The following is a 25059-nucleotide window of genomic DNA, read 5'->3' as shown; positions in this document are numbered from 1 at the left end:
AAACCACAGTTGTGATGGGAGAGGAGTGCCAAGGTGGAAGTGGCTAATAAGTCCGGGGCAAGCCCGCGAGCCTTCTTTGAGAGAAAAAACTGAGAGAGGTTCTTTGGGTCCTTGGTTCTTCCCTTGAGTTCAAGAAGCCGAAGCACGTCCAGAGCTCTAATACCAATGTCAGGTGCAACGGAAGGGTTGAAGGATTTTAACTCAGATCTAATACTTCGCACACACACAAGGCTACTTTACTTCATTTGATAAAAAAAGAACTGAAGACAATGAAAGAAGAGAGGCAAAGAGAGAGATGACACCGCATGTCGAGTTCCAACCACCCTCAAGGGCCCCCTTGCTCTGGCAACCCCCTTGCTCTGTTGCAAGAGCAAGTACTTGCTTTAATTACTTGCACAATGCTTATAAAAATGCTAAATACTAAATAATGATGACGATGTTGATGTCTTGTGAAAAAGCTAGGGCCGATCTGATGCTATAAGCTGAAAACGCTGATCTGGTGCAAAATCGTTGAAGCTGAATGCTGATGCAAATCGCTAGGCTGATCTGCTGCAAAAATGCTGGTCTGAATCTGATGTAAAAACGTTGGCTGATTTGCTACAAAAACGATGGGGCTGAATTTGATGCAAAACGCTGGTGGTGAGGTGCACGTGCTGAAGATACTAACAATGATGAAGGTGTTGGCGATGGAAATGGTGATAGGTGCTTGTACTGCGGGTACTTGTTTTGAAGGCCAAGTGACTCTTTTATAAGTTTTTTAGCCATTTGTCCGACCTACTTTTAATAATTGTCATGTCAAGTCACTTATTAATAAATGTATTAAGTGACTGTTCGTGTGTCTATATGCTTAAGTGACTATATTGTGCAAGTGAGGGTATGCAACTATTACCTGCCTGATCATGCACGTCCTTCTAGAGGCTCAAAAGGTGCCAGGCTAGGTCATAAGCTAGCTAAGACCAATGCTCACCTGTAGAGCAGTAGCTTGCCCACGTGGCTTCAGTGCAATGCGCATGTGACAACATGTTCATGCTTATGGTCACCAAGCATTAGATTATACCTATCATCTTTGGGCATGCTCATCACATACTTGGTTGCCCATATGCCACTTCCTTGCTTTCAACTTGACAACAGATACTATGTTATCTTCATTGTTATGGGGACCCTCCACTCTTGGGCAATTCACTCTGCTTGGAGGGCATTCATTGAAGTAGGGCTCACTTGCATTGGGCTTGCCTAGGAAAGCCTATTATCTCTCTATTATAGATATACATCATGTTCATGATGTAACTGATGCAGATGATATGGCCCTGTGCCAATATTTAGATATGGCATCATAGGTTCATATACAGAGTAACTAGGAGAAACTAACAAGGCGGTGAATCAACAATAGACACACGTCGGAACCTGAGAGACACTCATAATACTTGAGCTTCAAAACAACTTGAATCAAGACACGATAGAGCAAAATTCTCTACCCAATGAGCTGGCCGCACAATCTAGCGCCCCTTTTGGTACTTCTGTCACAAACTAGTGACATGGCAGAGCCACTCGGACAAATACACGTGCTGACGTGGAAGTACGGCGGCTGACGAGGCAGACAGTACAGCATTCCGCAATTTGCATTGACAGGTGATGACGTGGCAGCCTGTACGGATTTCCCCAAGCTGCGCTAATGCTTTTTCTGCCAGCTCTTGGAACAGTTTACTTTTGAGTTTAATTGCTTTCGGGGCTCTGCTTTTGGGCATCCCTTGTAAGAATATAAGAGCCCTAAGGGCCTCACTTCTTAGGACATCTGGACGCAGAGTCTGAGAGCGAAGGACCCTACAGGAGTTGTACTTTGCTCAAGGATTAATATAAAAGAAACACCGAAAGGGACGCCAGTCTTTGAGGCCAATCTCTCTGATACCATTGTAACAAACTTGGGCCACCCAAGTCTAGATTCTATCGTGACACGAGAGAGATTCACATAAAATACTTCACAACTGTAAATCACAGTTCAATTTGGTAGACATTGGTGAGTGCACCAAGAGTTCTTGAGGGATGAGATGGCTACACGGGGATCTAGGTACATCATGACTTCTCGACGGATGAGATGACTAGATGATTGAAATACTGTGTTCAGTATGAAGTGTGTGAATGAAGAATTTTGAAATAGGAATTTTCGAACATGAGTTTGATTTACGTATGAGATTAATGTTCTCTAGAAGAACTTGCTAGATGTGTGCAAATAACAGGTAAAATCGATGATAATAGATGACGAATTCGGAGCAATGACCGCTCCAGAATGAACCCGTCAACGATAAGTATCATGAATTTTCAGTGAAACTAATGGAACTTGGTATTTGTGAACAGATAACATGATTAAGAATGAGATGATGATGATTTTGGAGCAATAACAGCTCTCGAATGAACCTGATAACGAAAAATGAATCACGACCGATTCAATGGAATGAATGACTAACCACTCTGTTCATTATGAACTTAGTGATGGATTGGGATCCTCGGAAAAGAATTCTTGCACACGACAATGCTTGAGGTGAATGATTATCGCACACGATAGTTCTTGAGGCGAATGATTCTCACACATGACAATGCTTGAGGCGAATGATTACTTGCACACGACAGTGCTTGAGTCGAAAATCTCTATAGACATTATCACAATATGGGATTACATTAGTGAGGTCCGGAATGGATCCACATGTGGTTACTAAATACGTTGCTGGGAGTCATGGTCTGAGATTTGGAATGAATGTTTCTGTTATTGATTGTCATGTGATGTCCTGTGATGTCATGTGCAGTGATGTGCCTGTCCTCTGAAACTGGCCCGTAGGACAGTAGACTTTGGCTTTCACCAAAAAAAATTTACTTCAGACACACACAGAGAGAACTTTGGAAAGGTAACCTGCGACGGGAATTAACACTTAAAGCACACACACGGCTCAGGAGTTAGAATGCTCCAAGCAGACACCGACAACCTGCAGGCCTCAAAATTGGCGCCCCTTTCGGTATTTCTTTATACTTTAAGAGGGTAAATTACAAGAAGAGTCCTGGGAATTCTTTACCTGTATCTAGCTAGACATCACTTGTTCTAGCGAAATTTCGATAGCATAACAGCCCCAAAACTTGCCCAAAACCAATTTCCTTGCTGAAACTTGCTTCCACTGACATAAACCCTCCGATTTCTGCCAAAAACAGTAAATTCAGCATGCTATATTTACTAGTTTTTGCCCTGTTTTCAGCCCTAAACAGTTCCTGAATTGTCCTCTAATAGTGGAACATTTTAAAACTCTGTTGCAAAGTCAACTGGGCAACCAGTCGGGAGATTCTTAATCCGGAAGCCCAAAACAGGAAATTGCTTGTAAATGTGCCAAGTGACACACTGTGGTGCACTTTCCTACCTGTCCTTTAACTTTTCTGTCCTTATGTGCCAAAACTTGCTCAAGTACCAGGATCTCATCAAGTTCCTCAACTTCTGGCCGATCCTTATCTAGCATATCTTCTGGCACATCACCCACGAAGGGTCTTAGAAGACTCACGTGAAAAGCATTATGAATCTTCCACACATCAAGCAATTTCAGCTTGTAAGCCACATCGCTGATCTTATCAAGCACTTGAAAAGGCGCATAGTAACACATGCTGAGCTTAGGAAACAACGGTTCCTTGCCCTTCATCTTCTTTAACCTTGCCTTCTCAAACCTTAACAGAACCCAATCACTAGGTGACAACAACAATTCACGACGGTAACGGTCAGCGACCTTTTTCTGCTTTGCCTGAGTCTTCTCCAAGGCAACTTTAATTTTCTTGTACATTTCATCCATGTTCTCAACATATCGATCTGCCTCAAAGATCTTGTCCTTTGTATGCAAAATGGGAGGAACCTTTTTGCCGCCTTCAACAATCTCAACAGGTGCCTTGCCACTCGACGAATGCACCGTATTGTTGTACGCATACTTGAGCATAGTCAAATATTGTTCCCATTTGCCCTTGTTATCTGACACATAGCATTTCAACATATCCAAGACAATAGAATTAGCCTCTTCTGACTGTCAATCAGTTTGTGGATGAAACGAAGACGAGAACTTGAGCGTAGTGCCCATGTTCTCAAACAATCCTCTCCAAAACAAACTTGTCATGCGATGGCATTCAAGGATCACGATCACTGACAATCGATTGTGGCATATCATGGTACTTAACACATTGTACACGAACCTGCAGATAATGGTCCATATACCATCATTGCCTGTTGGGGTTCTTAGAAGATCAAAGATAAAATCCATAGCAATGCTTTCCCATGGCTTATCCGGAATCGGTAGTGGTTGTAACAAACCTGGTGCCTTTGCCTGTCAAACTTGACCTTTTGGCAAATCACGCATGCTCACATAAAGGCATCCGCATCTCTCCTCAAGGTAGGCCAATAGAAGAATGTCTCTACCACTTCAACTGTCGCATCAATACCACGATGCCCTGCATACGATGGGACATGACATTCTACCGTGAACTTATGTTGCAATGGCCTAGTGACACAAAGTCTGCCATGCATCATGATAAAATCATTTTTGAGGAGGTAGTGCTTATAATGTTGCTCTTCTTGCAACTATTCAAAAATCCTTGCAAAATCTTCATCAGTAGCATATTGTTCCTTAATGTCATCCAGCTCATGATGATAAGAAATTGACACGGCTGAAATTTGTGGCTTCCTTGATAACGCATCAGCCACAACATTCTTCTTATCTTCCACATGCATAATCTGGAAGTGGAACATAGAAAGAATGTTTGCCCATCGCATATGCTTTTCGGATAACTTTAACTGTGTCATGAAGTATCGCAAGGTCTGATGGTCTGTTTGCACAACAAAATCAACACCTAAGAGGTAGTGCTTCCAGCTAGAAAGCACATGAATCACAGCCAAGAGCTCTTTCTCATAGACTTGCATAGTCTTCTCTGGCCCTTGTAAATTTCGGCTTTCATAAGCTACTACCCGTCCATCTTGCATTAGAAATTACTGGATCTGAAGTCAACTTTTCCTTTAAGAGACTAAAAGCTGAAATCTCTTTTTGGGTCCATCTGAAAGTGACCTCTTTCTTTTGCAATGCGTGAAGAGGTGATGCTATCTTTGCAAAGTTTGTGATAAACCTTTTATAGTAGGAACACAATCCCAAGAAGTTTCTGACATCGTGCACAGTCTTCAAGTCTGGCCATGTCTTAATAGCTTCGACCTTTGCGGGATCCATTCTAACACCATCCTTTGACACTGTGGCCAAGAGAGTGGATCTCTTCCAGGAAGAATTCACTTTTCTTAGGATTGACAAGTAACCTGCGTAGCTCTTCGAACACAATGGTCAATTGACGCCTATGCCTCTCTTCATTCTTCGAATAGACTATCATGTCATTGAAGAATGTCTCAACAAACTGTTGATGCAAGCGGAAAATCCGGTCCATCATTCAGTTGAACGTGGCAGGAGCATTTGTTAGACCAAACGGCATCACTAGAAACTCATAGACCAAATATCGTTCTAAACGCAATCTTGTGCACATCCTCTCGCCTTACACGAATCTGATGATACCCACTCTTAAGTTCTGTCCTGCTGAAAATTGCAACACCCTCTAAACGATTGAGAATATCATCGATCCTTGGAATAGGAAACCTATTCTTGATGGTATTCTTATTCAACGCACGGTCATCAATACACATGCGCCATGAGCCATCCTTTTTCTATAATAGGAGCACTGAGGTTGGATCAACCCCTTCTCTAATAACTCCTCAACTTGGCCCATAATCTCTTTCTGCTGCGCCGCACTAACTCTGTAGGGAGGTCTATTTGGTGGGCTACACCCTCGCACCAAATCTATCCGATGGTCCTTGGGTCTCTCTGGCGGCAATTGCGACGGTGATGAATCAGAAAAATAGTCACTAAAGTCTCACAAAAATGCTGACCTTTCTTTATCTACACAAATAAATTTGACTGACAATTATCTGAGACATCACGTGCAAAAAGATGATTCTTCATTACAGAAGAGATAGCCGAAGCAGATACATAGGCTTCTTCGCTGAATTTTTTTTTTGCTGCTCTCCTTTTTCGTTGCTCACAAGTCCACTGTCCTCTCCTTTCAACAAGGCAAGACCAGTGTTAGCAACTTCCATGAGCTGGGTGAGGGTAGCCACTCTGTTCTTGGTACATTAGTCCCGAAGCCCTTTCGGCAGCCCACAACAGTACTTCTCTATCTTCTCTGTCAATGGCACAAATCTGTAGGAGGTCACTGAGAGTAGCGCTTTACAAAACCTCCGATTGTACTCTAGTAAGCTCTTACAAGTAGCCGAAGTAAGCCCGTGCTAATCTGTCATGACGTCGGCTTCAAATTCATTTGACAGCCAAGCAGATGCAAACATTTGCTTGAAGTAGACCCATGTGGCTGGTCCCTGTCCTTGCATTGGCAATGTCGTCCACCATATAAGCGCATTGTCTTTCAAGAAAAGTGCAGCTTTCCTGACCTTAGAGGCCTCTGTAAAATTCCCTCCTGCATAAGCTGCATCAAACTGTTAAGAACCTTTGCCTTATCCTCGAAGCTGCTGAAAGTGCTAAACTTTACAACTGCACCACCTTCTTTGTAAGCTTTCGGCTTTTCCAGTGCCCCCAAATTGTCATAAGGAATTGTCTGCAACATGGACATTGTAGTAGGGATCATCAGCACGTCTTGGCCTTTGACATTTTGCGTCATAGGTGCCATATCTGGCTACTGTCTAGAAAAACCAGCCATGCCAAAATGACCCTGTGCCACCCCAAACTGGCCCTGGTTGCTCTGAAAGCCTTGCTGCATGCCGATGCTACCATACATGGAGTTTGGGAACATACCTTACATACCCCCAAACATTGTTCCTGGCATGTACGGCTGGCTTCCAGGCGCATAACCGGCCATACTCTGGAACATAGATCCACCCTCCAAATACCCAGGATGTATTGTGGAGGGGAAAAACTGGATGCATTGCCTCGTAACCAATTCCCTATCCATTCAAGACAACATGCGGGCTCTAAAAGGTGGCAGGCTGAACTGGCATAGCCTGTGGAATAGGCGTCCTAACCACCCTGTTCAAGGATGGGAGGAAACTGTTTTGGAGCCCCCGACTCCGCAACATGCGAGTCCCTATCCTACTGGGACGCATGAAGTACTTGGGCTTGAGTCTCAACAAGCTCTGTTCGCGGTGTAGGTTGCCTATTTTGTTGTGGCACTGGTGGCGCTTGCAAGAACTCCATAAACCTTGGGTTCTGCACCAGTTGCGAAAACACATTCACAGTAGCAACTAACTGAGTCTTGAATGCATCATCCTCGAGTTGCCCAGTCATAAAGCCCTGTACTGGAGGAGCATTCTCATTAGGAAAAGGTGCAGAGAGGGGTGGCCGTAAACTCTCGCCAACCTCAAACACCATAGGAATTTCATGGCTGTCCTACGGAGAGGAACCCTCTTCCATAATGCCTTTTCCCTTTGTCGGCCATAGTGTAATCCTACGTTCCTGTACTCTGTGTCTTTACCCAAAACAACCGAGGCTCACTTATTGAGGAAAAAGTGATTTATATCCCAGCAATGGAACCATGAAACCGGCCCGTAGGGCGGTAGACTTTGGCTATACACCGGAAATTCTTTACTTTAGACACACACACACAGAGAACTTTGGAAAGGTAACCTGCGATGGGAATTAACACTTAAAGCACACATACGACTCGGAAGCTAGAATGCTCCGAGCAAACGCCGACAACCTGTAGGCCCCAAACTTAGCGCCCCTTTCGGTATTTCTTTATACTTTAAGAGGGTAAATTACAACAAGAGTCCTGGGAATTCTTTACCTATATCCAGCTAGATACCACTTGTTCTGGTGAAACTTCGGTAACATAACAGCCCCAAAACTAGCCCAAAACCAATTCCCCTGATGGAACTCGCTTCCACTGACATAAACCCTATGATTTCTGCCCAAAAAAAAAAATTCAGCACGCTGTATTTACTTGTTTTTGCCCTGTTTTCAGCCCTAAACTGTTAGAGGACAGTCCTCTAACAGTGGGGCACTGTTCCCAATGTTTTGGCATCCGTATGGCTGAAAAACAGTCCAAATTCAGTGCATAACCAACGCTGAAAACGCACCTGTACGGTGAGGTTATCACCCTCACCAGTGCCTACTTTTGGAGCAGCAATCAGCTACTCCTGTTCCTGCTCAAAGAGGCTCTTGCCTCAGCAAAAACACATATGACCACACAGTTGTACATGAGTCAAATGAAGAGCCCTCTTGTGGGGCATCACGTTACTGCACGTAGGGGAGAGAGAGCAGTGCAAGGTGTGCAGGACATGACTTCTTGTAGTACATTGTATATGAGAGGAAAAGCTTGCAGTCAATAGCTCTTAACCTGTGACAAGCTTGCAAATGAGGCCTTCCCGGCTAGAAATCGAGGGCCCTCTTCTTCTGCATGAGAAAAGTGCACAGTGTGCCAATTGGCACATTTACATGCAATTTCCTCTTTTGGGCTTCCCACTTAAAAATCTCTCGATTGGTTGCCTAGTTGACTTTGCAGCATAGTTCTAAAATGTTCCCCTTGTCATTCTGGAGGTAATGACGCGAAAAGATTTTATGGTCCAAAATAGCAGTTCCCTAAATTTTAGGGGATGCTTCTGTTGGACTCCCACTGGTCATCTGACCATCTATCCCCACAGGCACCGTATCCAAAAATGCAATGTGGCCCAACTATCGGGTACTTTCCCTCGATGACCCCACCGTGGCACTATGTCTTTATTGAGTTCACTTCCTAATATCCACCAACTTGCTAAGTACGACAGGGGGACCTACATGATCTTGAACTGAGCCTAAACATCCTCTTACTGTACGAGTTCCAATGCCGACCAACTTCCCGTTTGCAGGTGAAACAACCGTTCACATTGGCCGTACAATGTTCAACCATTTGCAACTTCAAAAAGAGGGTCTCAAAAATTAAACAAAAATCATTGGAAAGAAACCAACAACTAAGGTTAGCAATTGCCACATCCTCGTGACATAGTTAGCAATTGCGACGTCCTCGTGACATCGTCTTTGTACAAGTGCTAGATGCGTCGTGTCTAGTGCGTCAATACTAATAGTCAGTGTCTATTAAGACAATTTATGGCCTCTATCTGTTTTTGCAAGCGCAATCGAGGGCAATTACAATTCTTTCTAGAGGGGGGTATGTCAAAAATTGGTGATGTGGCAGAGCCATCCTGACAAATACACACGCACACACACACGTGTTGATGTGGCAATACGGCGGCTGACGTGGCAGACAGTACAACATTCCGCAATTTGCGCTGACGGTGATGACGTGGCAGTCTGTACGGATTTTCGCAAATTACGCTGATGCTTTTTCTGCTAGCTTTTGGAACAGTTTCCTTTTGAGTTAAACTGCTTTTGGGGCTCTGCTTTTGGGCATCCCTTGTAAGAATAAAAGAGTCCTAAGGACCTCACTTCCCAGGGCATCTGGACGTAGAATCTGAGAGCGAAGGACCCTGCGAGAGTTGTACTTTGCTCAAAGATTAATATAAAAGAAATACCGAAAAGGGCGCTAGTCTTTGGGGCCAATCTCTCTGGGCACGGAACTACACCGGGGCGTGTCTACCAAATTGAACTGTGATTTTAAAGTTGTGAAGTATTTTAAGTGAATCTCTCTCATGTCGCGACAAAATCTAGACTTGGGTGGCCCAAGTTTGTTACAACTTTTTTTTATAGTAAATAATCCACAGAGTACAATAGTTGAGGAGTCAATTTGCAGATGTGCGACCATGCATTGATTTGGTAAAAGTGACCCCCAATGCACTTATGTATAGATACTTAAGCCCCTTATAATGTATGCCTTTTGTTCAAAAGATATTTATGGAATTGTGGACTTCTTCCCTTGGAAGTTTCTTTATCAGAAGATTTGGACACAAGTGTATCCAAGGCAAATGTCAAGGAGTCTATAAACATTGAACAGCCATCCAAAGCATTGTCTTAAGTTGTTGAATACTGGAAGACCTCTCCTTTAAACAATATCTCAAGTTCTTTAGGCAGATTGCAATAGTATCGCTCCATCTATGGGAAACCTTCACCAAAGAAGCTACTAGTAGAGAAGTATCCCAAAATCTCTGACTCGGGTGGAAAGGGTATCTTTCTCCCTTTATCCTCAAATGATTCCATGCCATCAAAATTTCTGCTTCGTATTGTGGTGTTGACCAAAAAGACAAAAACAATCTCTTAAACCCCACTTAATTGCGAGGTGCCTTTTTGTGCAATAAAAGAGTCAAGCACCATGTCTATGCATTCCCCATAACATGAGATTCTACTTTCCTAACGTCCAAAGCTTCAGCGACTGCCTCCAGAAAAGCAATATCAAACTGCTATATAAAAGATGTTGCCTTTATCATATCCTTGAATCCGGCCAAAGTACCAAACTTGACACTTTGGTCCGCATCCTTGAATTCTTTCTTGCCTTAGCTGGGCTCCAAATTATCATCCTTGATTGGCCAAAGTATGTTGCTCCGTTTTCTACCAAAGGTAGAGCCACATAGAGAATTTTTCATCTAAGTCATCCTCTTCGTTTGAATTGTCATAGCGCACCTTCGAGTTCTATGAGACCCGATTTGTTGATGCTTTCATTTTCGCAGCCGCCACTCTTCTTCATCACTAGAACTCAGAACTAGAGTCCTCGTCCTCAAAGCGAGTATATTGCCGGTGTTTTCTTCTTGGACCCTTCTTTGCTAGGTCCGAAAACGTGGGTTTTTTGCCCTAATAGACTTGGACTTTGACTTATGTTTCTCACGTCTCGTCGAGTGTCCCAAACTCTTGCTCACTTGGCGCTCTACCTCCCTTTGAATATCCTCTTCGTTTAAATTGTCGTAGCGCCTTCCAGTTTTATGAGACTCGATTTATTGATGCTTTTGTTTTTCCAGCTGCCTCTCTTCTTCATCACTAAAGTTTGTTCGGATCCACAATCTGCAACATCGGTGCACTAGTAACAAGCCGCTTCAATGTTTGGAAACATTGATCGAGCTTATCGGTCCACCGAATTGACGGACTGACACTACGCTTTTTGCTTTGGACGCACTTTAGCAGAAGAGTAAAGGGTTCAGCAATACGATTGAAATCTTTGATAAATTTCCGAAAAAAGCCCGTAAAACCCAAAAAGGATTTTACTTGCCTGATCGTGCGAAGAATTGGCCAATCCAGCACAGCACATATCTTCTCGAGATCAATGTGAATGCCATCAGCCGAGATGACATGACTCACATACAATAATTCCATACGAAAAAGCTGCACTTTGTTTTACCCTTTGGGTTAACCAATAGCGAAGCAAGGGTAAAACCGAAAATTGGTAATGTCCATACCGTGTTCGAAACACGATTTCGGGACATCATGCGGATGTATACATATCTGATGGTACCTAGAACGTAGATCGATCTTGGTGAAATAACGAGCACTTGAAAGTCGATCCATAAGGTCGCTTATGCGAGGCAACGAATACTTATTCTTGGCGGTGACCTTATTGAGGCCTTTGTAATCCACGCAGAAGCGCATTCCCCAGTCCTTTTTGGCGAGAAGAACCAGAGCACCCCACGGAGACTTACTTGGTTTGTTAAAACCTTGGCAAGATAGGCTTGAAACTGCCTAGCTATCTTGTATGCCTCTTTCAGGCTGAACCTATAAGGTTATTGAGAGACGAGATGGCTACTAGGCAAAAAGCTCTATCTTATGATCAAGGTCAAACCCACATAATGGTGGAAGCCCATTGGTAAATCTGGCAAAAAAACGTCCACAAATCCAGCCAAAACGGAACCAAATAACGCTTAGCAGTTACATCACGATCAGACAAAGATTCAAGAGGTTCCAATGTAGTAACATCACTTTTCAAAAAAAGAGAATGACACTGAGACGGAAAATTAACAACATAATTTTTAACCCATCAAACTGCAAATTATACACTTGAATCATGAAACAATGCATTGAATTCATTAGCTGAAAGCCGATTTACATCATAATGGGCGGTTAGAGAAGAAGAAGATCCCTCGACCACATGGTACACACCATCAAGCTCAAAGAAAACTGTATGCGATACATAATCGATAGACAGAGAAGCTATTTGATTGTAAAACCATGGCATGCCTAAAATAACATCTACATGTTGTGAAAGTCCAAGACTTCGTGGTAACACTGGATTTGGAGGTCGAGTCGCGGCACAGCCTCTGTCCATTGATAGCTCCTACATTCCACATAGTGGACTACATGGTCTGCGGGTGACGCGTTGAGCCTAAGAGCATGTATCACACGAGAAAAAATAAAATTATGAGTAGAGCCGTTGTCGAATAAGACTGTCACAGCGTGGCCATTGATTTCTCCTCTAATGCGAAGAAGATTATGTGGGCCAAATACAGCCTTATTAATGCGACAACCCAGGCAGCTACGTGCATTGACATGAAAAATCTTTGAATCAGAAAAAGACAAAGTATTTGAATTGTCTACGACGTTTACCGAAGTAGCAGACGTTGCGGAGGTAGACAGCTTCCTCTTTTTCTTAGGACACGCCTTGTCACTACAAATATGGCCAGTTTGATGGTAGTCGAAACAACAGTTTTTCTTCTAATCCTCAAAACGAGCGGCCTTTGATTTGCCATCATTCTTGGAATTTTTCTGCGGAGGGTCCGATGACTGACTTGTGGCTGACAAAGCGTTCGAGCACTTGAATTTTCACGTGGAGGAACCATGACAAGGAGTCTCCCCATTCGTCGGGCCACCTCCACAAGCCACCAAGGTATTGTCATAGTTCTTGGCAAACTTATAAAAGTCCTCAATAGATGTTATCGGATTGCGTAATACTTCATCTTGATATGCTGGCGGAAATCCGAAAAGGTACAACATCTACACGATGGCCTTGGGATCATCAAGAGCCTTCGTTTTGTGGAGAAGATACTTGAAGGCATGTGAGTAAGCGTCCGTCTAGAGTTTGCTTTCCCATCTCGCAACGAAAAAGCTTCTTAAAGCATTCAATCCTATCGACATGCACAAAACAGGCTCGAAAGATTGGCTAGAACTCTGCCCAAGTTCTAGCGGACTGAGCGTAGGCCTTTCCCTTTAGCATCAATGGAAGCTACCCAAGACGTTGAGCGTCCGTAAAATGATGCAGATCAAAGAAGGAGGTCCATTTCGCCAACCACAAGTTATAGCGGTCTCTTTGCACTTTTTCATTTCCCCTTTGAAGGAGTCGGGATAGAGATGAAGAGGCAAGGTGCCCAAGGTGACGGGCGAAAACGGGATCTCTGCAGAGCGTAGCTCCACGAGTTGCCTCTACATCTTTGCTAACTATTGCTGCAACATAGTATTGAGAGAGGTGTCAGAGATGGACGGCAAGAAAAAGGAACTCTCGGCACGAAGTCCATGCATGTGTGTGGAATTGGGAGGAGAAAGAGGCGCCTGCTCCATGGGTTGATGTGTGCTAGCGATGCCATTCTCTGTGGGGGAGGTGAAGAAGAAGCCTACTAGGTGCCTCTTGTGATGGCAATGGAGAAGAAGGGAGGAGGGTGAAGCAAGACCAGGCATGGAGAGAGAGAGAGAGAGAGAGAGAGAGAGAGAGAGAGAGAGAGAGAGAGAGAGAGAGAGAGAGAGTAGCGTACGATTTTGGGAGAAGAGCCCGTATGTTGAGTTTGGGGATTTCTCTTTATTATGAGTAAGTGACCTAAGGGTCCAAGGGCCATTCACATTTGGGCCCTTGGACTCAAGGCTTAAAATGCCTTTATAAACATTATTCCCTAACAACCTCCCACCTAAAGGCAATGTGCATTGGGAGATAAAAGAATCAGCTAACTATGGTACATCAGCTGATTATACACTTACTCATCCAACCCCCATCATCTGGCGGCAATATGCAAACCTCTCTGCTCGGAGACTCTTGGTCAGAAGATCTGCAAGATTTTCATCTGTATGCACTTTGACAAGGGTGATAGCTTTGTCTTCAAGCACACTCCTGATAAAGTGATACTTCACCTCTATGTGCTTTGTCTTGGCATGAAAAACAAGATTCCTTGCAAGCATAATAGCACTCTGACTATCACAATGTAGCACAGGAACCTGTGACTTGATGCCAAGCTCTTCTACCAAACGCATGAGCCATAAAGCTTCTTTGCTTGCCTCAGTGGCAGCCACATATTCAGCCTCAGTGGTAGACAAAGCAACACATTTTTGCAGTCTAGAAATCCAAGAAACTGCACCTCCTGTGAAAGTAAAGACATATCCAAAGGTAGACTTTCTGCAATCTGGATGTCCAGCAAAGTCTGCATTTGTAAAGACATGCACAGATGTCTCCCTCTTCCCAAAACAAATGCATAAGTCTTTAGTGCCTTTCAAGTATCTCAAGATACATTTCACTGCTTCCCAATGCTTTTTGCCAGGGTTACTCATGTACCTGCTCACCACTCCCACCGCAAATGCAATGTCAGGACGTGGGGCAACCATAGCGTACATTACATTGCCAACGGCATGCATAAGGAATCTTGGCCATTTCAGCCCGCATATCATCTATCTTTGGGCGATCCTGTGCAGCAAGTTTTACATACGGAGGCAACGGAGTACCAATTGCCTTTCCCCCTTCCATATGAAAACGATGCAACACCTTATCAATGTAATCTCGCTGAGATAGAACAGATGCCTGTTGGGTCTGTCTCGAGAGATACGCATGCCCAAAATATTATTAGCATTACCGAGATCCTTCATGTCAAAGCTTTTCCGTAAGCTTTGCTGTAATGCATTCAACTCAGTGACATTTCTACCCGCAATAAGCATGTCCTCAACATACAAAATCAGCAGTAGGAGACTTCCATCACTGGCCTTTTTGGTATACAAACAATGATCGGAAATGCATCTTCTGTACCCTTGAGACCTCATGAATGTATCAAACTTGTGATACCATGCACCTGGAGACTGTTTCAAACCATACAGGCTCTTCAAGAGTCTACAAACTTTTTTCTCTTGTCCCTTTGACAGAAAACCTCCGGGCTACATCATATAGATTATCTCAAGCAAATCACCATGCAAAAACGCTGTTTTTACATCCATTTGCTTTAATTCCATATCTTGAGAAGCAATCAGACCCAAAACAAGGCGTAATGTGACAAGCTTCACGACAGGAGAGAGAATCTCATCAAAATCAACACAAGCGTTTGCTTGTACCCTTTAGCAACCAATTGTGCCTGGTACTTAGAAGAAGCATCAAATGTGACCTTTGTCTTGTAAACCCATTTACATGGCAGAGCCTTATGCCCTTTAGGCAAATCAACCAAATCCCATGTATGGTTCTTCTCCAAAGACCGCATTTCCGAAACCATTGCTTTGAACCATTTCTTACTGTCATCACGTTGCATAGCGTCTTTATAACAAAACGGCTCACCACAATCAATAAGCATGACATAGTCCAAAGACGGTTCATATCTATCGGGAGGCCTTGTCACCCGAGTAGACCTACGCACCCAATGATCCATAACAGGTGGATTTTCAGGTGGATTTTCAGCCTGTAAGTCATCAAAAACAGCAGGCTGTTCAGCTGGTTGTATCACATCAACGGGCTGCCTATAGCCATCAACCTGTTCCCCAACCTGTGATGCATCAATGGAAACTTCTTGGGGCTGATTTTCAGCACCTATTGGCTGATTTTCAGCACCATTTTCAGCATGCATTTTCTGTTGAAAATTGGGCCTTCTTGGCTGTCCATAAGTCACATCTTCACGAAAAACAAACCGCCGCACTTCCTCGACTCTTATGGGCTATTTATGCATGCAATTTTCATTGAAGATGACATCATTGCTGCATATGATTTTCCGCAATGTGGGATCCCATAATCTATACCCCATTTCACCATCATCACCATATCCTAGGAAAATACATTTACTAGACTTGGGTTCAAGTTTGGTGTGCAGTTCACTCCGGAACACTCGCAAATGTGCATATGAGGGTGGCTTGCCGGACCACACCTCCTCAGGCACCTTTCCACCCAAAGTCTTACTCGGTGAGGGATTAATCAAGTGAATAGCTGTTTGCACAGCTTCTACCCAAAAACCATGAGGTAATGCAGCATGTGACAGCATACTCCGAACTTTCTCCTAGATAGTCCGGTTTACCCTCTCTGCAACTCCACTTTGGGAGGGATTAAAAGGAGCAATGAGCTCTCTTTTAATGCCTTTAGCAACACAAAAGTCAATAAATGCTTTTGATACATACTCTCCACCATTATCTGAGCGCAAAGACTTAAGCTTCTTGCCAGTATGATTCTCAACAAACGCAAGAAACTTCTTAAAAGTATCCAAAACATCACTTTTAGCACGTATTGCATACACCCACACCTTATGTGTGGCATCATCGATAAACGAGACAAAATACTTCTTCCCCCCTAAGGACAATTGGGGCATTTCACATACATCTAAATGGATTAAGTCTAACCTATCAGACTTTAAAGAAAGAGATCTCTTGTGCGGTGTTTGAGTGTGCTTACCATAAATACAGTGCTCACAATGAGAAAAATCAGCATACCTCAAACACGGCAAATAACCACAACGAGACAGAGTTTCCATTCCTCTTTTACTCATGTGTCCCAACCGGCCATGAAACAAAGAAACACTCGGCTGCTCAATTACGGCGACAACATGGTCACACACACTAGATATGTACAAAGGATATAAGGTGTCCACTTTGCAGCCCTTTACTACAATCCGTGACCCTTCACATATCTTCCACTTGCTATCACCAAAAGTGGTGTTATAGCCTGCATCATCCAGCTACCCTAAACTGAACAAACTCTTCTTGAGTTGTGGAACATGACGCACTGTATGCAAAACAAAGGTCATACCATCTGCAAAAGAGAACTGCACACTGCCAATTCCAACTATATCACATGCATAATTATCCCCCAGCTAGACAGTGCCCTGCACCTCACCTGTGTAGTGAGAAAACCAATCCCTGTGAGGTGTCACATGAAAAGAAGCACCTGAATCAAGGATCCAAGTATGCATGTCCTCACTAGAACCCATAGCAAAGGTATGTGCATCGAAAGAAGAGGCATTGAGTACATCATTGCTGCTGTCACTCTCACAACTACTTGCAACGTTTATTTCCTCAATCAAAACATTGCTCTTCTTTGCATTTCCCTTGTCCTTTGCATCTGTTTCAGCACCTTTGTTTTTCTCTTTCTTCCACTCGAAACATTCGCGTTTATAATGCACTTTCTTACCGCAATGGTGGCACTCAACATCTTTCCTACGAGATTTGCTGCGTGCCTTGCCTTTATGGTCAAACTTCTCCCTCTGCTGGGACCTACCCCTCAAGTGCAATGCATTAGAAGAACCTCCAGTGGTGTTCTTCCTATTCATCTCTTCCATGAGGAGAGAACTCTCTACATCCGTATATGTAAGTGTTGCACTCGAGCTACTGAGAGCTGTCCAAAAAATATCCCAACTCTCGGGCAATGAGCATAGCAGAAAAGTGGCTTTAAACTCGTCGTCAATCTCAAATTTCAGACTTGAGAGTTGGCTGAAAATTGAGTTGAACTCATTTAGGTGCACCGACATTTGCGTGCCCTCCGTCATATGGAGATCCATAAGCTTCTTAAGCCAGTAAACCTTACTAGCCGCACTCTATTGTGCATACAAATCATCCAATCTCTTCCACATGCCCCAAGCTGACTTTTGGTTCTCAATATTGAACAATAAGCTGTCAGACACTGAAAGCATAATCGTGGAACGAGCTAACTCGTCCACTTCCTCCCATTCCTCTACCAACATGTCAATAGGTTTCTGTCCATGCACTTTAATCGGTTTTACCTGTTTCTTTTGTAGCATCACATTATAACATCGCTTCTTCCATATCGCAAAGTTTTGGGCCCCTTCAAGCTTCCGAATGTACAAAAGATTGCCACTTTCACTGCTTGAAGCCATCCCAAGTGAGTGCAAATGCTAAAACCCTAATTTGGCGACTTAAACACGCCCAAATGTGCTCAAATAGGCCGAAAACAGCCTGCTGCACCAAAAAAACAGCAACCGATTTTCACTCAAAATCAATCCACAACGGCTTACATTCACTGCCAAACCCTTACCAAAGATTTCCACAAGGTGTAATACATCTATTGCTTGTTGAAATTCACTGTTTTAGGGAAAAATTCAGACCTGTAAACACTTGTTTTGCTGAATTTTCAGACCGGTACTAGTGGAAATGCATGTAAGAATGAGCTGTGAGACTCACACTACTGAATTTGTATCGAATTGAAGTCGAATTTGGTCAATTTCAGCGAAAATTGACTGCTGTTCCCCAGTTTTCGGAACCCTAATTTCGTGGAAAGGTCACCATGGGTCTGTTCTACACGATGAGGAGACTCCTTCGCGACAAGTTTGAGGCAAATTGGCAGAAATCCCTGCGTGCAGCGAGCAAAATCAAAATTCTGATATGTGCTCGCGAGATGGCTCTTCTGGGAAACCCTAGGCTCTGATACCACATGTGGGGGAGGTGAAGAAGAAGCCTACTTGGTGCCTCTTGTGATGGCGATGGAGAAGAAGGGAGGAACGTGAAGCAGGAGCAAGTATGGAGAGAGAACTAGCCACCTTGAGCGGGGCAATTTTCTAGTGATTTTACTCACCTAAGAAGTGATTTTCAGGTTTCTGATGTGGGCAGCCTGTTAAGTGATGAATAAGTTAAAAGAGGCTGTTTCAAACCTATTTAAAATTCCAGTCACTTAAAAGGTTGGGCGGTCACTTTTATTGTAAGGGACTTTCAGTTTTTTTTTTTAAATCTGTAGAGCAAAATCCTTAGCTCAAAACATTACAGGCTTGTAAAAAAAACGAGTGCCACCGACCTGCTTGCTTCCCTACGCGTGAGCTTGCCGCCCCTGGTCACCGCCCTGGACTCTCAGGCCATCGCTCTGCGTGGGAATCCCACCTCTGCATACGTTGAAGCGCTGTGCACGCTGTTTCTGTGCGCTGCAGCAGAGTGTACTGTTCTGTCTGTGCGCACTACAGCAAAGGACACTGTCCCAAGTACCGACTAAAATAGCCGTCTTGCTGTTATGCAGCGCCACCACTACGGAACCACCCGCCTCACGCGTCGCATGTACATAACACAACCGCGCCATGTATGCTAGTTTTCCTGTAGACTGCGACCATTACTTGCCTTGCTCCTCTCTTTCCTCACTGCAAAACATACTCCAATCGATCAATTCCTCTCACCGATTGCATACAGAGGGGCTATCATGTCCTCACAGTGGTAGCTCTCAAGGACACCCTCATGCAATAATCGGTAACGGAGAGGCAAGACAAAGACATACCAAGCATCCATGTGACTGCCACTGGCAATCAACATTCCACACACGAGAATCCATGAAAAAGAACTCATCAGATTCCCCTTGCCCTCCTCTCTCACTAGTAGCGCCCCATACCACCCTATACGAGAGTTGGGAGAGCCTGTTAGGCTGGGCCGTGATTAGGCTGGGCCATCACGGCCCCATGAGCTCTAGTGGTTTTGTGCCATCGCCATGTAGTGCATACAAGCAGGAAGGAGCTCTAATACCAATGTTGGTCCCTCGCCGGTAGTGAGCAAACATCAGGCTCACCTCCCAGACATAGAGCCAATACGGGCTCACCCCAGAGCTTGGGAGCCTGCAACCAAACAAGCTAGCCTCTGCCACAAGGGCTAGTGTCCCATACCACCAAGCCCACACCTATACGAGTGTGCGGGTAGAGCTGCCAAGGGCCAAGAGTCCAAGAGTGGTGATCCCACAAGATGTCTCACAAATGAGACCCGAGTCCTATTCATAGAACTTCATAACCAAAGGGCTAGGTTCACACTGGCCGGGCATACTACACGTGCCCATCCTTACGTCTGGGAACGTAACATGCATGCTCTTTATTTTGACAATCTTGCCGTCCATTCATTGTGTCACAACTGAACCAGTTATTATGCAAAACAACCCACCCCTAATCAGTTTCGGTCTCCGTAGTGTCAAGAATCGTATTCTATGTGTATGACTTAGGGTAAAGCAGCCAAGTTGAGGATGCTCAAAACATAGGGGCCAGTAGAGGGAAATTCAAACTCGGGTAACTCAATCTTTAAGTTCAAGTAATGATTTTGAGTGAAATTGATATGAAAAGGAAGCCTTTATCATATTCCATGCTAACCCCATCATGACACTTGAATATTTTTTTAATTAGAGTAGAGTCAAACAAAAGGTGTCCTTGTTTTGGGGATGTCCTCTTATTGGGACCTTTACCCTAAGTCCCCTTGAAACATTTAATATTTGATGTTTGTCCAGGCAGCTTAATCCTCTTGAGTTATATAAAACACTAAACTCGTGTACCTATAGAGAGGCCAAAGAAATTTTTAAATTCTTTTGTCTTTAGTCTTTTTGTTAAATATAACTAAAAACGGCATAAACACGAAGTACTTAAAGAAAGTTATCCTTAAGAACCCAAATGAATTATAGAAATATTAGGCTTCAAAGAATGGCAATTTTATTGAGAGGTTTAACAGTTATACTTGACCAAAAAAACCCAGAAAAGAAAACGCTTCCAATGTCAAATTATTCTTATTGATTTTGATCCATCAACAGAAAGCATGATTGAAAATTGAATAAAAATTTCGTTCAATGTCACAAATGGGATTGACTCAACCAAACTATGCAACTGTCAGGTCTTGAAACAGCCTGCCTTTAAAAATCCTTCGGTAGTAAGAATTCCACCATACACATTTGACCTAGTTAAAAGAAAGACTTCTCAAAGCACCCAGTGTCCCCCCCTCTTCTTCTTCCCCCTTTTCGCTTGGATAAGTAGCTCAGTCAAAAAAACCTCCCTGCCGATAAGCTGAGCATTAACGAAGTAAAATAGTAGACCAAAACCATCGCAGACTTTGAATGCTTCATGAAGCCTTTATATATTCTTAAACAGGCAGTGCCTCCTTTTAAGTAGTACACATTAAAGTATACACTTGATCCTAGTCGGCATGAAGATTCAAACCCACCACATTGCAATTACCAGAGTTGAGAAATTGATTACTCTCCACCAGGTTATCATTGACACAATTTTCTGAGAAACTTAACAATTAAGATTGGTGATTACCCGATCTAGAGAAGAGGGCCCTTGAGGCAAATCTACAGGGATAGTGGTTTGTGGCCGAGGTCCTACAAGAAAAAAGGTTAACATCTCAACTCCTCAAATATTTCAGCTAAGAATCACTGAAGACAGAAACGTGAACAATAGACCAATACCATCAACAGCAACAGGCCATGCCGGAGCCCGTGTTGGTGAATCCAGCCTTGACAATATGGAGTCATCCACTTTCAATACAGAAAGTGAAAACCCTGAACACAACAAGTCTTACTTAAGTTTTTAAAACGATTATTGTCAGAGAAACTGTAACTTGTATAGTCCAGTCCAAAGAAGTTTAAACCTAAAAATGTTGATTCTTGTGTTTTCAGTCCTAAAAAGTTGATACAGAAAGGGTAGCAATAAACTAAACATCCAAAACATCAAATAACCTTACCCTTCATGTCCAGGGAGGTCATGAAGCTGCCTGTGTAAACTCGCTCAACAGCTAGACCATAATCTAACTGGAGCTGTGCTACTGCTTTCCCAGCTACTATCATCAACTCCATGAGAGGGGTTGCGCCTAATCTGTGGTTAGCAAAGGCATATCATGGACACAGAACTGGCATTCAATCTTTCATCAGGCACAAACTCAGTCTACTATTAGCAGCTCTGTCTTCTCATCTCAGCATTTGCAAAGCAATTAAAATCTTCCAGGACCATATAATAAAAACAGGTTCTGCACATAATGATAAGTGAAAATCGGTACTTACATATGCGATGTAGCCCTTCATATGCAACAATGTGATCAGAGACCTTTTGAGATTTTCATTCAATATCTTAAGGATTGAAAGGCAACAGAGATGCAAGTTGCAAAACAATAAAGTCATGATTGTAGCTGGTAAAAATTGGGTGCTTGCTGCTGCTGCCCGCACCCCCCCAACCCCCCCCCCCCCCCCCCCTCTTGCCCTCGCGTAGCTCTTCCCCCTGCACGCAGCCCACCTGCCCGCCCCTTGTGCGCTGCACCCTGCCCGCTACCACACTGCTGCCCGTCACCCGTTGCCTGCCCCTCCCGCTCAGCCTGCCCGCTCTACCAACCCCGCCGCCCGCTCAGCCTGCCCGCCCAGCCCACCCTGCCGCTGCCCTGTCCCGCCGCCATCCTTTTGCCCGCCCTCCTTCCTGCCCACAGCTTTTTTTGCCCTTTCCCCCCCCGCCTGCATTTTTAGTTTTTAGCCTTCCCTGCTTGTCGAGCCTCGCTAATCTCGTTGGCGTGTTTAGTCTAGCGGAAGCCTCCCCCCCTCGTTTCTTCTTCACATCAGCAGACACAGATGGAGGCTCAAGCTCCACCGCAGAGGGACTCCAATGAAGCCCCCTCGTCCGACCCCACTAAGCCCACTATCCGACTTGCTCTTTCACCGACAGAGCAAGCGACCCCAGCCGCAGAGATAGAGCGCCTACAGGCGACTTTTGTCATCTGCAAGATTCTCGGCACCAAACCCAACAGAGGAGAGCTGCGTGATCTTCTCCAGGCCCGCCTTCTAGCAGAGGTGGGCAAGATCTTGGATGTTCAAATCCTCGGACGAGGCTACTACAAGATCGAGTTCGAGACCTCCGAGATGGCGTCCAAGGTCATCGCCATGAGTCCATTGACCATCCAAGCAGCTCGAGCCCACTTTCGACAGTGGAGACATGGTTTTGGCCCTGCTTCAGATGTTCTGGTAGAGGAGGCAGACATCCCCATCTTTGTTTGCTTTCCTGGTTTACGGAGGGAGTACCTACCACTTTTGTCCAGGATAGGCTCAACGATTGGGATTGTCCAAGAGACACCTCCCACGGCAGCTTCAGTAGCTGCCAAGGCGGCCGGCATTCCCTCAGTTCGCGTTCTGGTTAGGGACACTCACACTCTCCCGAAGGTCATCCTCCTGCCTCGGGTGAGTGGGGGTTGGTTTAGACAGAGCGTGGAGTATTCGGGCCTTCCGAACCAGTGCTTCATTTGTCGACAGATGGCCCATCTTGCAAAGGCCTGTCCACGGAGGAGGCCTCGACCTACACCACAGACTCAGCCCCAGCCTGCAAGGGCTGGCCAGCAGCCACAGGTAGAGACATAGAGCACACATGCAGAGTCACCCTCCGAGCCTGGGGCTCAAGTGGAGGAGGGATGGCAGCAGGTTCGTGGTCGACCACGGCAGGGGCCACAGCGACAACCTGGTACTCAAAGTGGTCCTCAGGCGCCTGCCCAACAGAAGTGGGTTCCCACGGGGAACCGTTTCGGTCCTCTTGAGCAGGATGAGGTCCTTGCTCCAGCCCCCACCTCAGCTTCACCCTCGACAGCCCCTCCTCCCCCCCTCCTCATCATCCTCCCCCCCGCCGCCTCTTTCCCTCGCCCCTCTACCTCCGCCGCTCCCCCCGCCCCTTTTCTCCCCCTCTTCCGACTGCTCCTCCCCCCCCCCCCCGCTCCAGTTCCACAGTCGACCCAGGGGACAGATATCAACGGCTGCTAGGAGATCTCTCGACAGTGTCTTTGCCACGAGTCGCTCGGCGAGAGAGGGACAACCTTTCTTGCGAACCCCTCTACAGGTACAGACGTCTCCCTTTGCAGCAATCCCTCGTGGTCTGACGCGATTCTTGGTGACCCCTCAGCAGACCACGAGGCAACCTGCTTCAAGGTTCATGTTTTGTTCCTTGCAGCTAGGGGGATAGAGGCCTTGGACTCAGGGGTTGGCTTCTCTTTTCCCCTTTGCGGCAGGGACCAGACTGAGTGGACTCTCGACTCAATGTTGGAGTGGTTGCATACACAGGTCCTAGAGTTCTCTCACCACATGGGAGACCTAGGAGTTACAGACATGCTTCAGACTTTGTGGCCATTGGCCAAGTTTGCAGTGACCCCTCCAGATACAGCAGGATGTAGACACATTGTGGTTCACTTCTTTGCTAATACGTAGTGCTTGCCATGCTATGTACACATTCATGAGAACTCCTCGACAAAGGAGGTTGCTTTACGTACGGCTCGATCTACTTGGGCTTGGGCCAAGCACTCGTTGCAGTCACGCCTATCTAGAGGACGCTCGGATGCGGATTACTCCCCATCCAATGTTCTCTCTCACTCCCCATGAGGATCGTCTCATGGAACGTGCAAGGACTTGGTGGGCCCCAGTTTCAGCGTCAGAGGGGCCAACTACGTCAGGAGCTTCAGCGTTGCCTTGTGGGAGGAGAGATTGATATCCTTATGCTACAGGAGCATCATCTGTGTGAGAGCCGCATTAGACGTTGTGGTCAGCTCTTGCGTGGACGATATGATACTTTTTGGTCAGCTGCTTTTGGACCTAGAGGCATCCAGGGTGGGGTATGTATGACTATTGTGGATTCTTTGCAGCAGGCCATTGTGGGCAGAGGGATTATTGTGCCAGGCAGGGTTCAGTGGATCACTATGCAAGTTCAAGGTTGCCTTGTGGGCTTCCTGAACATATATGCGCCCAATGTGGCGAGTGCACGAGCAGCGTTTTGGTCACAGATTGTTGAGTCTCTGCCGTAGGCAGAGCAATGGTGCATAGGGGGTGACTTCAACATGTTCGAGGACCCTTCTGACAAGATTGGTGGTAGCCATGCTACTGTGCATAGAGTTGAGTTGGCAGCTTGGGAGAGGTTTTGTATGACTCTGAGGGTCTCGGATGTGTGGCAGCACTCTAGTTTTGTGAGGCCCCCAGACAGCCTTGCCTTCTCTCGTTTGGACCGCAGAGTGGGAGGAGTGAGTCTATCGCGGATAGATCGCTTCTACACTAGTGACCATTTCCGTGACTTGGGTGGGACAGTTGGCATTTCTGGCAAGGACTTCCTTCTCGGACCATGCACCAGTGATCCTCACAGTGGCAGACAGGCAGAGGAGGGGGAGAACGATGCTTCGCATCCCTGAGAGGGTCTTGTTGGACTCTGCACTCGACAGAGCGAGTAGAGGCTCTCTGGATAGAGAGCTT

General features: G+C 45.1%; 1 protein-coding gene across 3 annotated transcripts in view; it reads right to left on the bottom strand.

Annotated features, from left to right (window-relative positions):
- Positions 1–25059, bottom strand: part of LOC147444061 (putative 3,4-dihydroxy-2-butanone kinase) — a 95412-nt gene that overhangs the window by 13813 nt on the left and 56540 nt on the right. For all 3 annotated transcript variants that reach the window (XR_015190012.1, XM_086526796.1, XM_086526795.1), the window contains 3 exons: positions 21546–21676; positions 21271–21363; positions 21122–21183 (listed from right to left, as the gene is read on the bottom strand). Coding sequence is in view for 2 of the 3 variants with exons in the window: in XM_086526796.1 (XP_086382922.1) it covers positions 21122–21183; positions 21271–21363; positions 21546–21676 (286 nt within the window). In the remaining variant the exon portion in view is untranslated. The remainder of the gene's footprint in view (positions 1–21121; positions 21184–21270; positions 21364–21545; positions 21677–25059) is intronic.

This window comes from Adiantum capillus-veneris, chromosome 13 (genome assembly GCF_014529385.1).
Source record: "Adiantum capillus-veneris isolate H3 chromosome 13, ASM1452938v2, whole genome shotgun sequence".
Classification (NCBI taxonomy): Eukaryota; Viridiplantae; Streptophyta; class Polypodiopsida; order Polypodiales; family Pteridaceae; genus Adiantum; species Adiantum capillus-veneris.
Note: the sequence above shows the minus strand (reverse complement) of the source record. Positions and strands in the feature narration are given on the sequence as shown.